The following is a 17,044-nucleotide window of genomic DNA, read 5'->3' as shown; positions in this document are numbered from 1 at the left end:
TTTTTTTTTTTTTTATTACATATATTTTAAAAAAAAAAAAAATAAAAAAAAAAAAAAAGTGGATAAAATATGATATATTCGAATTTAAAAAACATGACCAATTAAAACAATAGCAAATGATAAAAATCCAATAAAAAAATGATTAGATTTACTAATTAATATATGGTAGAGTAATAGCACAAAAAATTTAAAAAAATTTGAATTTTAAAATAAATATCTACTAATTTTTATATGTAAAAATAATATCATTAAACTTAGAGGTAAACCAAATTTCTGGACCACATACATCTAATTGTATTTGGAAAAAAAGAAAAAATGAATTAATTTTTTTATTGTCAAAATCATATTTATCAAAGTAAATTTTGTTACTTGGCTTACAGATAGCTTTCATTTTTTCATTATTCATATTTATTTTTATTCCTTTTAAGCTTCTTAGAACTGTTAATAAAAAATTCTTAAAGTTACGAATATTATTATCTATTTCTTCATCTGTTTTATCATTAATCTGAATATCTTTGTTGTTAATATTCTTTGGATTATTATCGTTGATTTTATCTTCTGTTTTTTGGGAGTTTTCTTTAGTACTATCTGTTATAACATTTTCCTGTATTTCTAAATTATGATAAGTTCTATTTACCGAATTTTCTTTTTTATTCATATTTTTTTTATTTTTTAATAACTTTTTAAATGTTCCTAAAACTGATAAATTTTTATCTCGTTTTAAAATTTCATCATCCATTAGAAACAAAAAGCTGTAATCTCTATATTTTGTTCTCAATACTACATAATATGTTCTTTTCTCAATATCTTTGAATTTATTTTCATAAATACGTAATTCAGGTGTGCAACTACTTCCAATACTTATATCTATTATTTCATCATATAATAATATTTTTTTAGACCAACTTCCTATAATATTCATATGATAACAATTAAAATATAATTTTTTATTTTGCAATTTTCCACTTCTTGTAACTTTTAATACATGAAAACCTTCAAGAACATCTTTTATTGCTATCAGATAATTTTTGAACATGTAATATTGTTTTGTTTTATATAATAAAGATAATCTTATTCCAATAGACTCACTTATATTTAGATATGAATGTAAAATATCAGCTATTTGTTGTACATCAGTATCATCTTCACTTACATTCATCATAAAATCATAATTCTATTAAAAAAAAAAAAAAAAAATATAAGTATATATATATATACATTTATTTATTTGCTTATTTTCATACTTCACTTATTCTTTTTTTTCTGTTTATAAAGAAAGGTAAATTTTTTGATATTTCCTCTTCTTCTTCTTCTAAAAAAAAAAAGAGAATAATATATATATAAACGTAATATATATTTTTAATTCAAAAAAAAAAAAAAAAAAAAATATAAAAAAAAAAAGTTTATTTTAAATTTTACCATTTTTTTTAATTGATCTTCTCTTCCCTAATTTTACTTCTTGATTTATTTTTCCAAATCCTCTAAAAAAAAATAATTTAGCATGCTCATTTTTTTTTGTAAAGATAAATCACCATTAAGTATTATATTATGATAGTTTATTAAAATATAAAAAGAGATATATTCCAATAAATATATATATCTTTTTTTTTACATTTTTATCTTCTATTTTATTTTTATTATAATTACTCATATACTACTTCTGTATTACGTCTCCTTTCATTTAATTTTACTTCTAGACTCATCTTGTTATTTTAAGTAGGTTATTTAAAGAAAAAAAAAAAATAAGAAAATTAAAAATAACTTTTATTAATAAATATCTATAAAGTATATATCATATATATTAACATATTTTATTTATCGTATATATATTCCTTTTTTTTTTTTTTATATATATATAAATATATTTTTAATATTATTATTTTTATTATATTTTTATTTGTTTAAACTAGCTAAAAAAAATTTGTTCTGTTGTGTATGACTGTTGTAATTGAAGTTTTTTTAAAAAGTAGTATTTTTATGGACATTAAAAAAAAAAAAAAAAAAAATTATATATATATATATATATATATATATAACTTTGTAATTTTAAAAATTTTTTCTCATTATATTAATATATATACAAATATAATAGTACTATTACAAAATTGATATATTTAATTGAAGAGTTCTTACTCTTATATTTTTCATTTAGTATTACTCAAAATATTTTCAAATTTTTTGATGGCACATGCACATTAAAAATAAATATATGGAGTGATTATTAGTAAAAGAGAAAAAAAAATTTTTTTTAAAAATATATAAATGATTTAATTATTATTTTAAAGTTCGTTTGAATGTTAATTTGTCTTTTACATTTTTGTCCTTAATTTCTTTTCCATTCTATTAGCTATTGGATTAAAAAAAATACTTTTTTTTTTTTTTAATAAAAATTAAAAAAGAAAGAGTAAAAAAATTAAAAGGAATGAAATAAAATTATGTAAAAAAAATATATAAAATAATATATAATGGAACTATATGAAAAAAAAAAAAAAAAAAAAAAAAAAACAAATGAACAACCATATTTAGGAAATATAACTACACCCCAAAGAACATAAGTTATAGAAAAAATGTAGATTTAGAAATATATTTATACATATTAGATTATTATTATATTTTTAAAAAAAAGAAAAATATAACAATATTATATAAAATATTGTTTTTATTTTATAAATTATTAGTTATAATTATCTGATTCTTTGTAAAAAAAAAAAAAAAAGGAAAAAAATTATTAAATCACTTAGTTCATATGCATGACCATTATTAAACCATATTACTTAATTATCAAATAGCACCTTAGATAAAAATTAATTATATATACTATATATATTTAAAAGAAAAAAAAAAAAAAAAAAAAAAAAAAAGAAGCTTAGATAAAGTAAAAAGATTTATTCTATTTTTTAATTAAAAATAATTTTAGAGAATTAATTTTTTTTACATTTTGTAATAACCCAAAAAAAAAAAAAAAAAAAAAAAAAAAAATTATGCTATATAGAATATATATAATAATTGGAAGGTAAAAAATGAAAAAAAAAAAAAATTTTTAAAAGAAAAAAAGAAATAAAATATAACAATAAAACAATAAAATGATATTCTTGGAAATTTTATGAATTAAAAAAAAAAAAAAAAAGAAATTAAGAAAAATGTTTTGGAGATGATTGAAAAGCATTTTTTAAAACAAAAGCTTCTGACAAAATAGATTCGATGTCTTGAATTTTCCAATTTTGTGTTGGGAAGCGTTGCATAAATAGTAGCATTTGCTGAAAATCCATTTCTTTTAAATGTTTTGACCAATGTACTAAAAAAACAGCACAAATATAAGGATGAAAATCTGTAAAAATATCACATATATCACTAATATATGTATCTAATAATCTAACAGATATATTTATAGGAAATTCTCGTAATAACAAACAGTTTACCCATCTAAAAGAAAACTGAATAAAATCTATATTATTATTATAAATATGATTAAAAAGTGAAATGTCAATTCTTTTCACAATTTCTTTAACTTTTATTATAGCTCTCTGTATTCCTGGTTGACCAAAAGTATAATTATCTTGAATTTGTTCTAATAATTTAGAAAGACAAAAATATAAATCAGATTCAACATTTTTTAATTCATCATCAGTGACTTTATCAATATCATCAGAACTTATTTCTTTTTTAGTAACTAATGGTCTTAAAAAAACTATTAAAAAAGGAGTAATTAAATCATTTATTCCTTGAACGTAACCACATGCAGGGTGCCTAACGGAATATATAAATAAAACATGCTCACTTATCTGTTGTATTTTTTTATTTATAAAAATATTATAACATGATTTTGTACGAGGAATATCAACTTTTATTTGACGTAATATTTTTAACTCTTCTTCAGATAATTTATTTTTGTTATAATATTGCTTTTTCAAATTTTCATATTCATCTCTTTTTTTTTTTAATACTTTATCAGTGTCTTCAGTATTTAAAGGTAAGTAGCCTAAAGCTAACTTCCAACATTTTTCTCTTACATTAAAAGGCATTTCATCAGGTATTCCACTCCACAAAATATTTTTAAGTTCATCTATGCTCATATAAAAAAAAAAAAAAAAAAAAAAAGAATTATTTAATAGTTAATCTTTTAGTGAAACTAATAATATTGTGAATTTAATGTTACTTATCATTTAATCATTTTTAATTTTATTAATAATTTTATATCAACGTGGGTATTTAATAAATTAATTGATTTTATTTAATTTATCATTTATAAAATTATACTATTAAGTAAATTCATATATATGTATATATTCATTATAAAAGGATATATTCTTAATTAAATTTATAATTAAAATATTATCAGATACATATTAACATACATATATATATATATATTATGTCCATTTTTTTTTTTTTTTATAAAAATTATATATTTATGAATTATTATTCATTTTTTATTTTATTTTAATTTATACTTATATCAATAATTGGACTATTTAATATAGAACATAATTTCTTCATTCTTTGTGAAATATTCTTTTGTTCCACTTCATCTTTTTTATCTTCATTTTTTCCTTCTAATTTCATTTTGTTATTTTATTATTTTTTTTTTTTTTTTTTTTAAGTTATAAAAATTTGAATAATCAGAGCATACAGAAAATAAATTTTTTTTTTTTTAGATATATAATATGTTCTATTTTTAATATTCATTTTAAAAAAAAAAAATTTTTAAATTTAAATTTTCTTATTTTAATTTTTTCTTTATTATTTAATAATTTTTTTTTTTTTTTTTTTTTTTTTTTTTTTTTTTTGAAAAAACTTTAAAAAATGAGAACTATATTATTTCCCTTTCGATTTTATTTTTATTAGTTGTGTTATCAATAATGTGAAATATTAAAATTTAAATTTACATTTATAAAAATGAATTTTTTAAACATTAAAATATTATATTAATAAAAAAGTATATATTTGAACAAATATATAATATGTAAATAGAATAAGTAGAAAAAGATTTAAAAAAAAAGTTCAAAAAATTAGTATAAGAAAAAAAATACCAAAGGTGTTATATATTGTAAAGAATATATAAAAATAAGTGGAAAATATGTAATAAAATATAATGTTTAAAAAGATACCAAAAAAACGAGTGATATAAAAAATATAAGAAATAAAAAAAAATAGGACAATATTATGAAGAAAAATTTTAAGACTTGTAAAAAATACAAAAAGATAGGCAAAGAATTGAAAAATTTTAACTGGTAAACCTAGTGGCATAAAACGATTAAAAAGATAAAAATTTTAAGATTTGATAATTTCTTAATTTATGTAGATACAAATAAATACATAATAAGCTTGATTAGATACATATAATAAATTAGGTATATATTATAATAACTCGCATTTTATTTTATTTATAAATATTTTAGTAAATTATAAAAAAAAAAAAAAAAATTATCATATATGACTTTTCAGAAGTACATTAATTGTAATACTAATAAAAATTTTCGTAATTTAATTTTATATTTATTTTCAAATACAATTTATTAATATAATGATTTAAGATAATGAACAATGTTTTTAAAAAGGCATATATATATATATATATATATATATATATATATATATATATATATATAGATAGATAGATAGATAGATATAGATATCTATTGAAAAATACTATAAAAAAAAGTTTTACATAAATAAAAAAAAATTATGCACACATATTACCAAATTTTATAAATAAAAACAAGAAAATATGTGTTGGTGATATAATTTTTTCATAAAAAGATATAAAAAATAAGGTGATATCAATTTTTTTTCTATAATATTTTTAAAAATATGTATAGACATTTTGATATTAAAAGCGATGATTTATAATAAGTTTAAGTTTAAAATATGTAATAAATTACATACAAAAAAAAAAAAAAAAAAAAAAAACTAAAAAATATAAATTGTATAATATTTTTATAATAGTGTAAATACAATTGAAAAATTATAAAATTAAAAATTTTAAAACTTCATATAAAATATATATGAAAAAAAATTCTTTAAATTGTTAATAGAAACTTCTTAAATAACATTATAATCTCCAATTAAAAATCATTATTTATATATCTCAAACTTTTTTTTTTTTTTTTCGGTAGATACAAAAATATAAATGTTTACATTAAAAGATTTTCTTTTACATTTTTTATATAATCCTATAAATTTGTAAAATTTTAAAAATTAACATAATTGTTCAAATTTTTGTATTATATAATTAAATCTTATACTTAAATGTATTTGATCAAAAAAAAAAAAAAATACTGTTAAAATTTTATATTTTCAGACAAACTTTCTTTTCTTTTTTTTTTTTTTTTTTTCTTTGTTATTTATCTCATTTTTTTGTCCTGCTTATCGAAAACAAATTATTTTTTTATTTTTTTTTTTTATGTTTTTCATTTATTTATTTTTCATGCATCTATTATTTAATTATTATTTTACTATATTATTATTTTATTTATTTATTTATTTTTTTTTTTTTTTTGTCCTAATTTTAATATTTTGGCGTTAAAACACGAATTTTTTTTTTTTTTTTTTTTTTGTTGAATATTTATATTTGTATATGTTTAAAGTATTATAATTCTATTATTCTTTCATTAGTACCTCTAAAATAAATGTACACTTTGTTTTATTTCATATCTTCCTTTAATAAATAGAGTATTTTACTCTTAATTTGCATAATTTTAAATCTATACTTTTATATATATATAACTTCTATTTTATTAATCATTAAATTTAGAATAAATAAAAATATTTTATTTTTTTGTATTTTTAATCATAAATAATTAATAAGAAAAAAGAAAAATGAAATATTTATAAAAAAATAATAAATATTAAACATTTAGTTTCTATTTATATATATATATAGTATTCGCATTCATTTTTTTTCTCATTTTTATATTTTTAATAATTTCATTGTTTTATTAAAAATCTTTAAAATTACATGATTTAATCATTACCTAGAAATTATATAAGATTATTAATTTAAAAAAAAATATAAAATAAAAATAAAAATGAGGAATACATATTTATAGGGATGGAATCATAATATATCTATTTTTTTTTTTTTTTTTTTAATTTTTCTTTTTTTTTTTTTTTTTATGTTTATATAATTCAATATGTTTAGAAGCATTATTCCTACCACTGTTGGCTTAAATAATTCTACATATGTTCATGCAAATATTGATGAAGGTTTTATATTTTGCAATTTAGATAAAAGTGAGATAAATAAAGACTTAGAAAATGAATTAAACTCATCTCAAAATATAATAAATGTAGCAAATTCATATAATATAAATATTGAAAATTTAGATAGGTGTAAAACACCAGAAGAAATAGCAATTAAGATATTAAAATCTCAAAATTTAGAAAATAAGAGAAAATATACAGATGATAATGAAAGGTGTTATCACAAAAATAAAAAAATTCTAAATTCAAATAATGAGAAGATAGACATATATGATGCTTCAAACGAAAATATCTCACAACTTACACTAATGAATGATCTTTATGCTGATCACAATTTTCAAAATAATTTGAAATATTTTGCAGAAAATATAAATCATCATCAAAAGAAAAAGGATTACTTTATTCCAATCCCAAATTACGTTGAATTAAACCAATCATTAAATCAAAACTCATCAAATAATTATTTCATTAATCTAAAAACACATAGTAACAATTTAGATAATCATAATAATTGTAATAATAATAGTAATGAAGTTAATGATCATGTTATAAATTATGTAAATTTATTAAAGTTAACATATAAAAATCAATATAAAAATTTTAAGTTAAATAAAGACATACATACTTCATGTAATAATATAAATGACGATAATAGAGATAACTTTTATTTATATAATTATGTGAACAACCAGGATAATAGAAATATGAATATACATGAAATTAATAAAATGAATAATATAAATCAATTAGATGAAATTAATAAAATGAATCATGTTAATCAATTAGATGAAATTAATAAAATGAATCATGTTAATAAATTAGATGAAATTAATAAAATGAATCATGTTAATAAATTAGATGAAATTAATAATATTAATAATGTTAATCAATTAGATGAAATAAATAAAATGAATAATGTAAATCAGTTAGATGAAATAAATAAAATGAATAATGTAAATCAGTTAAATGAAATAAATAAAATGAATAATGTAAATCAGTTAAATGATTTTAATAAAATGAATAATGTTAATCAATTAGATGAAATAAATAAAATGAATAATATAAATCAGTTAGATGAAATTAATAAAATGAATAATATAAATCAGTTAGATGAAGTTAATAAAATGAATAATGTTAATAAATTAGATGAAATTAATAAAATGAATAATGTTAATCAATTAGATGAAATTAATAAAATGAGTGAAACTAAAAAAGTGAATGAGTTAAATAAAAGAGATGAAATAAATAAAAATGAAAATTTTAATTCAGATACAACTTCTATTAAGGAAGAAAATATAATAGAAAAAAATTTAGTTGTGTTAAAAAATAAAGAGAAATATAATGAACATCAATTGAATGAGTATGGTTTAATAAAACCTTATTTTTTACCTTGTGAAAAAGATAACTTAAATTTATTTGAAAATTATAATAATCCATTAATAAGTAAAAATACAAACGATCAAATTTCTTCGAAAAAAAAGAATAGTTTAAGTGAAATCTTTGAAGAAAATATTAATTTGTTTTTAAATTTAAATTTGATTGACATAAATAAAAACAAAAAAATGAAGAAAATAATTATATCAATGGAAGATTGTCTAAAAAATGATAAAAATATAATTTATGATAAAACAAAAAAAATAGAAACTTTATTTGATAAAATTTTCACAAATATAAAAGAATTTTTAAGTAAAGATATAAGTTATAGAAAAAATGAAAAAACAGAAATATATTCTGATGAAAAGAAAGAAAAATCAAATGAGCAGTTAGAAAAAAATTTATTTTCAAGAAAAAAAAGTAAAAATTATAATAATTATAATAATAAAATTATGAATAACATTATATTTGGTAATTATAATATTTTATTTTATTTAATTTTATTGAATTTTGATTTCCTTAAAAAATATTTGAATACTGATGAATTAAATGAAAAGGCTCTCTTTAATTTGAAAATAAATTTGAAAAATATAATAATAAAATTATGTCTAAACGAAGTGAAAAATAAAGTAATTGAATTCTATGATATTCACGAAAGTTTTTTAATTCAACTAAATTATATATATGAAAAATGCTTATTATATATTTATGACATTTATAAATATGTTGAAAGATATGACACTATATTAGTTAATTTAATAGATTTATGTTTACTTTCTTTTCAAATTCATTATAATGTACAAAACATTATTGTTAACTCTATCAATATATTAATGAAAGTATATAGGAATAATAACAAAAAATTTTTTAAAAAATATATTATAGATAACTTAATGTTAAATATAAATAATATTAATTTTAAATATAACAAGTTGAATTTTAAAAATAATAATGTTAATTCTACTTATATACATCTCTTAACATTTTTTTTTATAAAAATCGCAGAATCATTTTCTTTGTATAATGATGATTTAAAAAGTAAATTTTTATTATTAAAGGAAAAAAAAAAAAAAAATAATAATAATAATAATAATAATAATTATAATAATGATGATGATGATGATGATGAATATAAAATAGAGAATCAAGAAAATAGTGACAGTGATAAGACTTCAAATTTAACAGATGAAACTTTTAATTTAAGTATATTTATAAGTGAAAATGAAAATGATGACAATAATAATATAAATAAAAAGAGTTGTGATAATATTAAAATTAATAAAAAAAAAAAAAAAAAAGAAAAAACCAATAAAATATACTCTTCTAAAAGTAATAATACAAACATAGAAAAAAAATATTCATTAAGAAAAAAGAAAAAAAATAAAATAAAATATGATGATATTTTTGTATATGATGATTTGAATAAAACAGAGGAATTAAATTTATCACTGAAAATTAAAAAAGGAAAAGATTTAAATAACAAGAAATCTATGACAATAGTAAAACGTGAAGACATATTCATTAATAATAGAAAGTCTGATAAAATAGAAAATGAATTTAAAGAAAATTCGAATGAATCTTTCAATAATTTTATGATGAGAACAAATTTCAAAAGATTAAATAATGTAATAAATTATATTTTAATAGAAATGATAGAAAAAATTTTATATGGAAATAATAAAAATGCTAAAATAATATTGCAATATCTTGTTTTAGATTTAATTAAATGTTGTGATAATCCTCTATTTAGTACAAGTATACTTTTTATAAGAAATATTATTCATATTTTCTTTGATATCATAAATAAAAAACATGAAAATAGCATAAAAGAAATAAGTTTATTTATATTAAGATATATTTTTAAATATATATTTAATATATATAATTATATCAATTATTCTTGTTTTCATTTATTATACAATTTCAATAAAGAGCTAAATAAAGATAAATTTATAAAACCACTTTTTAATATTAATAATTTGAATGAAATTTCTGAAAATTCCTTCAATAAATCAAAAGAAATTGAAGATAAAAATGAAAAAAAAAAGAATAATAATGTATCTTTCAATTTAAATAATATTTTAAATAAAGAAAAGAGTGTCACTAATTTGAAGGAAATACAAAAATATGTTAAGTGTTGTGATGAAACTAAAAATAAGGAAAAAATGTTTTTATGTTTGCATTGTGAAAATTATTATCATTTTACTTGTATTTATAAAGATTTTAATAAGTTAAATATAGAAAATATTATGTATGAGGAGAATGAATATTTTGATAAGAATTTTTGCCAAACGTATAAAAAAGATTATGAGGATAATATGAATAATGATAATAATATTAATAACAATAATGAAAAAAATACATCAATAATTAATAAAAAAAATTTTCCATATATAATAGAATATGATTGCGACAATTGTAAAGTAAAAAACATAGTCAAGTATTTTATTATAAAAGAAACGCAAATGAATAATAGTTTTTTAAATTTAAAATTTAAAAAAAAAAAAGAAAAAAATAAGGGATTTTATTGTTATGAAAAATTTATCAACAATTTAAAAATTTTTGTTATATATTATTATTATATATTAATACATATAAATAAAAATAGATTAAGTGAAAATGTGGATAAAGATTACAATAATGTTTACTCATATATACTGATTCTCTATAACGATTTTACATTTATAAAAGAAAATGAAGAAATCAATATGAATTTTAATTTGAATTCAAAATATAAATCATTAGAAAAAAAAAAATCTAGTATTTCTATAAAAAAAAAAAAATTGGAAAAAAAAAAGAAAAAAAATCATTTAAAAAAATTAAATGATTTTTTAATATATGAATTTAAAAATGCAAATAAAAGAGATGAAATGTTTCTTTCATTTAGTTCCGCATATAACTTTGATATATATATAAATTCTATATGGAAACTTTACCTCTATTTTTTTTTTTATGATTTTTTCTTTTTAGCATTTAATCAATTATTTTATATATTATATGAGAATAGTAATAAGAATCTAAGGTATTATAGTATTTCAATAATCAATAATATTATAAATGACAATTATTTATATCTTAAATGTAAGCAAATACAAAATATTTTATTATCATGTTTAACTGACAATTATTTAAAGGTTCGAGAGTACACACTTTACATTTTTTATAATTTCTGTAAAAATTTTTTAGAAATAGAATTATTAATTAATAATTATAAAAGAAAAAAAGATAGCGAACATCTAGAAGAACCTAATGGTTATCAAAAAAACCAATCATTATACCCACAGTTAAATGAATATTTTGAAAGTAATAACTATGCGGATGATAAAGATAGTAAAAATAAGGAGTCTGATAGTACTGATGAAAAATATACTAATAAAAATAATTATGAAAAATCTTACGATGAATTAGATAAAAATAATCATTTTAATTCTTATAATAATTCAATTGATTTAAATGATTATATTACTAAAGATATAGTTGATTCTATTAAAAGATGTTCAAAAGACATAAAGATTAGTGTAAGAATTATTAGTGTGAAAATATTAAAATATATTATTTATTTTAATATATATGTAAAAAAATATAATTATAATAATAATTATCAAGAAAATATAACTGATAACAAATTTATAAATGAAAAAATGAATGATATAAATTGTGAGAAAAATAAACAAAATAGTATCAATGATAATATCTTAATATTAAATGATATAATGGAAAGATACGTTTCTACATTTGATAATGATACCATGAAAAATATAATATTAGAGATACTCATTGAGATATTTTTTATAAATATTTTTATAAAGGCTACAAAAGAAAACAAAAATGCGTTACTACCATCAAATTTAAATGAAAAAGAAAATGTTAACGAAAATTTACATGAGTCTTTACCTAGTAGTATAGAATCAGAAGATAATAAGTCAGTAGATATAGAAGAAGATTCGAACAAATATATAAAAATAAAAAAAAATATGTATGTCATGTTTATTCATTTACTGTATGTTATGAAAAATAAACATAATATAAATATAATAAATAAAATGCTTGCATATATTGATAAGAATATGAAAAAATATGAAGACAAGTTTGAATTTATAAATGAAATCTTAAATGAAAATATTTTAGAAAAAAACAAAAAAAAATTAAAAAAAAATGAGAATATTAGTGGAAATAAGAATTATTCTAAATGCAAAAATATAGATTTTAATGATGATTATACTGATGATGAAGACGATGAAGATAAAAAAAAAATAAATAAAGATAATAATTCAATAATTATAAAAAATAATATTTACAATATATATGTGAATAGTTTCTACAAACATTTAGAAGTGTTAAATAAAAAAAGTATAAAATATATTTTAGAAGTATGGATATATAATTTAATTTGCTTATTTATAAAAAGTAGAAGAAACAATATACTTGAAAACGAAACAAAAAAAATTATGAATATTTTAAACATTATTATTGAAATAATTCCAGGTTTATTCATTAAATATGTAAATTTTTTCTATCCATATATATATAACAATGGAGTATCTAAAGATGTTTGTGAATTATTATCTTCTATTATTCCATATTGTAAATATGATTTACAATTAAAATTGCAGTTTAAAAAGGTAAACTTTAATAATTCTTTATTATATCATAATAATATTTTTATTTCTCGATCGTATATTCATTTATTATGTACATTGCACACATATATTTTTTGTAACTTTGTTTATTTTAAAAATTATATTGAAGAATGTTTTATAAAATTACATAAATATAAATTATGTTTTCTCATTAATAATTATATTGTACAATTAAATGATTTTGTAAGAGAATTTTATTTTATGAAACAAGAAGAAAAAAAAAATATAAAACATAATTTATGTGAATTATATTATGATCAAATAAAAAACAACAAAGATAATGAATGCAATAGTGATGATAATAATAATAATAATAATAACATTAATAGTAATGATGATAAGGAAGATCATCCGAATAATTATTTTATTGATAACATTATTGATATAAAATATGAAGAATTTATATGCTATTTAGATCAATATAAAAAACACATTTTTGAAATGTTTTCAATAACACAAAATGACATATTAAATATTAATAAATACGCTTGGTTTATTTCTGTTATGTTTGAATTTATAAATATGAATAAAATAATTATTAATGATGTATATTCAGAAGATGTAGATGAAAATATTCATATACAAATGAAAAATTTAAAAGAGAAAAAAAAAATTGATTATGCTTATTCTTTAAAATCAAGTAGTTTTAGTGAAAATAATGATATGAAATATATAAAGTTATCGGATATTATAAAAAATATTAAAATTTATAGTAATGGTATTTTATATTTTGAATTTATATATAACAAACAAATAAATTATATTAAACAATGGAATATTTTGAAATTAAAAAATGAAATTATCTTTGAAATTATAAATAAAAAAGTAGGCATTCAAAAAATAGAAAAATTTGTAGATATTTGCAACTATAAGTTTTATAATTTATCTTTAATTCTTGTAAATTTGTTAATAGATATGTTTTATTTATCCAGTGATGTTAAATATAAATGCTTTTTTCTTCATTGTTTGAATAAAATCTTATCTAATTATTATAATTCTCATTTTATCAATGACTTAAAATTAAGAAATGTTCTTTTCTATTGTATCAATAGTTCTAATGCTACCTTACAAAGAAGCTTATTATATACACTTCTTCAATTAATTAAAACATATGAACATTTTTTAAGTAATAAAAATAATATTTTCATTCAACAAGAAGAAAAATGTAACTTTAATGAAAAAAAATCGAATGTTAAAAATTCTTTAAATAATAGTAAAAATAGTGATATTTCATCATTAGCTCAACATAGTATAAAAAAAAATAATGATAATAATAATATTAAAAAAAAAAGAAAAGATACAAATAAAAACAAGAAATATGTAAAAAACAAAGGACTTAGTGATGAGCAGACTATTATATATGATGAGAAAAATAAATTAACAGATTCTTGTAACAAAACACCTGATTCATGTTGTACAAATCTTAATATAGTTAGTAGTAATGATAATGAGCAATGTAATGAAATTACAAGAAAAAAAAAAAATAGAAAAGAAGAGAAAATAAAAGAGGAAGAATCTTTGGAAGGAAAAGAAACAGAGGTGAAATATTTAAATGATGATGAAAAAAAAAAAAACAAAAAAGATGATAAGCGTGTGATGGAATGTGGGAAAAAAAAAGAAATAAATGATGAAGAACAAGAAAATGAAAACATAATGAATATGAAAAATAGTAAAAGTGCGTTAAATTCACAAAATAAGGATATTATTCATGTTTTATTAGTAGCTTCCTTATTTACACAAAAAATAATTGATATATTAATGGTGAATAAATTCATATATATTGAATGTACTGACGAAGAGTTAAATTTTATCAAAAATTTAGGAGTTCAAATATTAAACCATTTATATAAAGAAGGTTTTATACAAAGTAGTAAAATATCTCCAAGTGTGTTCTGTTTGTGTTTTTCATCAGATTTGAAACTTAAATTACGAAGTGAAAAAGTTATTAATTGTATTATAGAGAAAGAAAATTATAATTTTTTAAATAATTTAGCAGAATGCTTACAATATTTATTATTTTATATAATTGAAAATAGTTACATGAGTAATAAAACAGAGAACATTAATATGAACAGATTATTTTTATTCAGTAAAATGGATTCTTCTTTTTTTAAAAGTCTATTAGATATTTATGATAATTTGGCTGATAAAAGATTGAAAAGGAAATATCTAAAAATTGTACTGAAAGAAATAGAAAACGCATGTCATTTTGTTTTATACGACAAAATCAAAAATTTTATAAGAGATGTAAATACTAAGTATAATACTACTACTACTAATAATAATATTAATAATAAAAATGTTACAGTTGAAATTAATCAAATAAAACATATTTATTCACATATTATTAATAACTATATTCCATTAAATGATGATCAACAAGAGTTCTTAAATGAACCAAATGACAGTGCTTCTAATTCTTCTGCGATAAATAATAAAGATCAAAAAAGAAGTAAAAATAAAAATTTTAAGGAAAACAAACAAATCTCATTAAAAAGTGTAAATATGAAAAAAGAGAAAAATTTCACAGTAGATGTTTCAAATATTAGTAGCTCTGAAGAAAATTATAATGAAATAAACATTCTAAGAAAAGTTAAAAAAAAGTATAATCACCTTTTACAGCATTATATGATAATGGATGAATATTCATATATTAATTATTTTTTATTTTTATATTTGCAAATTTTAATTTATCTTATATCCTATTTAAACTTTACTACTTATAGTGAAATCACTTTATTAATTCATGATATAAATAAAGTGTATTATATTATTTCATCAACTATCAATTTTAATAATGACCTAGAAAATTTTAAGATCAATAAAGATTCTATGTATTCTCTAAATGAAGATATGAGACATTTAACCAATGATGATGAGATTAACAATGAAAATTTTTCATTAATTAATTTAAATTTAAATAAAATTAAATGTTTTGTTATAGTTTTATTGAATAATTTAACAAATAATTTAATAAAACATTACAACATAGATACGTCTAAGTAAATATAAATAAAATAAAGAATAAATAAAAAATAAATAAAAAATACAAATAAAAATAATTGTACATATATGTATTTCTTTAAAGAACATATATTTTTACATTTAAATGTTAATCTATATGCATACATGATATAATATTATAATTTATTTAAATATAGTATACATGTGTAATTTACTTGTATTTTTATATATATTATTGGACATTATATATTTGCTTTAAAAAACGAGTTATGTCTTATTTATTATTTTTTCATTTATAGGTTAAATGATTTGAATGAAGATGAAGATACTAAAGAAAATAAAATAGAAGATGAAAAGAGAGAAGAAAAAAAAAATACTTTTAATTATTATGAATATATATATGATTGCATTGAAATATTTATAGAGGATTGTACAACAGTCATTGAAAAATATTCCAAATTTAATTTAAATATACATAACTTAAATAATGATTATTTAAATAAACTTATAAATGTAATATATATATATATATAAATATATATATTTTTTTTTTTTAAAATTAATTTAAAATTATACTTTTATATACTAAAAAATTTTTTTTTTTTTTTGCTAGGATGGTAAAAATAAAAAATTTTTGCAAAAAAAAAGACATAAAGAAGTAATCAAACAAAAACGTCTGATTTTAAAGAATAATATATAAATAATTTGTTATATTTAATATTTTTGTAAGCACAATTCTTATATTAGGTTTTTTTTTATATTCTGTATATTTATCATATTTTTATCTCTTTTTTTTTTTTTTTTTTCGTTACAAAATAATGCATTTTTATATATATATATATATGTTTAATAACATGTATTTT

The 17,044-nt window shown here is 16.6% G+C and overlaps 3 protein-coding genes across 3 annotated transcripts; 1 reads left to right on the top strand and 2 right to left on the bottom strand.

The window, feature by feature from the left end:
• Positions 1-220: 220 nt before the first annotated feature.
• On the bottom strand, positions 221-1,703 carry PGAL8A_00259600 (conserved Plasmodium protein, unknown function; the record flags this gene model as incomplete). The annotated part of the gene is made up of 4 exons (XM_028671342.1): positions 221-1,174; positions 1,245-1,312; positions 1,420-1,481; positions 1,648-1,703. 4 exons carry the CDS (start codon positions 1,701-1,703, stop codon positions 221-223), a joined length of 1,140 nt encoding a protein of 379 aa, XP_028528004.1.
• Positions 1,704-3,131: 1,428 nt separating this feature from the next.
• On the bottom strand, positions 3,132-4,563 carry PGAL8A_00259500 (TBC domain protein, putative; the record flags this gene model as incomplete). The annotated part of the gene is made up of 2 exons (XM_028671341.1): positions 3,132-4,063; positions 4,452-4,563. 2 exons carry the CDS (start codon positions 4,561-4,563, stop codon positions 3,132-3,134), a joined length of 1,044 nt encoding a protein of 347 aa, XP_028528003.1.
• Positions 4,564-7,133: 2,570 nt separating this feature from the next.
• On the top strand, positions 7,134-16,881 carry PGAL8A_00259400 (conserved Plasmodium membrane protein, unknown function; the record flags this gene model as incomplete). Its single annotated transcript, XM_028671340.1, has 3 exons — positions 7,134-16,219; positions 16,481-16,694; positions 16,795-16,881. 3 exons carry the CDS (start codon positions 7,134-7,136, stop codon positions 16,879-16,881), a joined length of 9,387 nt encoding a protein of 3,128 aa, XP_028528002.1.
• Positions 16,882-17,044: the final 163 nt, after the last annotated feature.

This window comes from Plasmodium gallinaceum (assembly GCF_900005855.1).
Source record: "Plasmodium gallinaceum strain 8A genome assembly, contig: PGAL8A_v1_76, whole genome shotgun sequence".
Taxonomy (NCBI): domain Eukaryota; phylum Apicomplexa; class Aconoidasida; order Haemosporida; family Plasmodiidae; genus Plasmodium; species Plasmodium gallinaceum.
The sequence above is the reverse complement of the archived record's forward strand: the minus strand, read 5'-3'. Positions and strand labels throughout refer to the sequence as shown.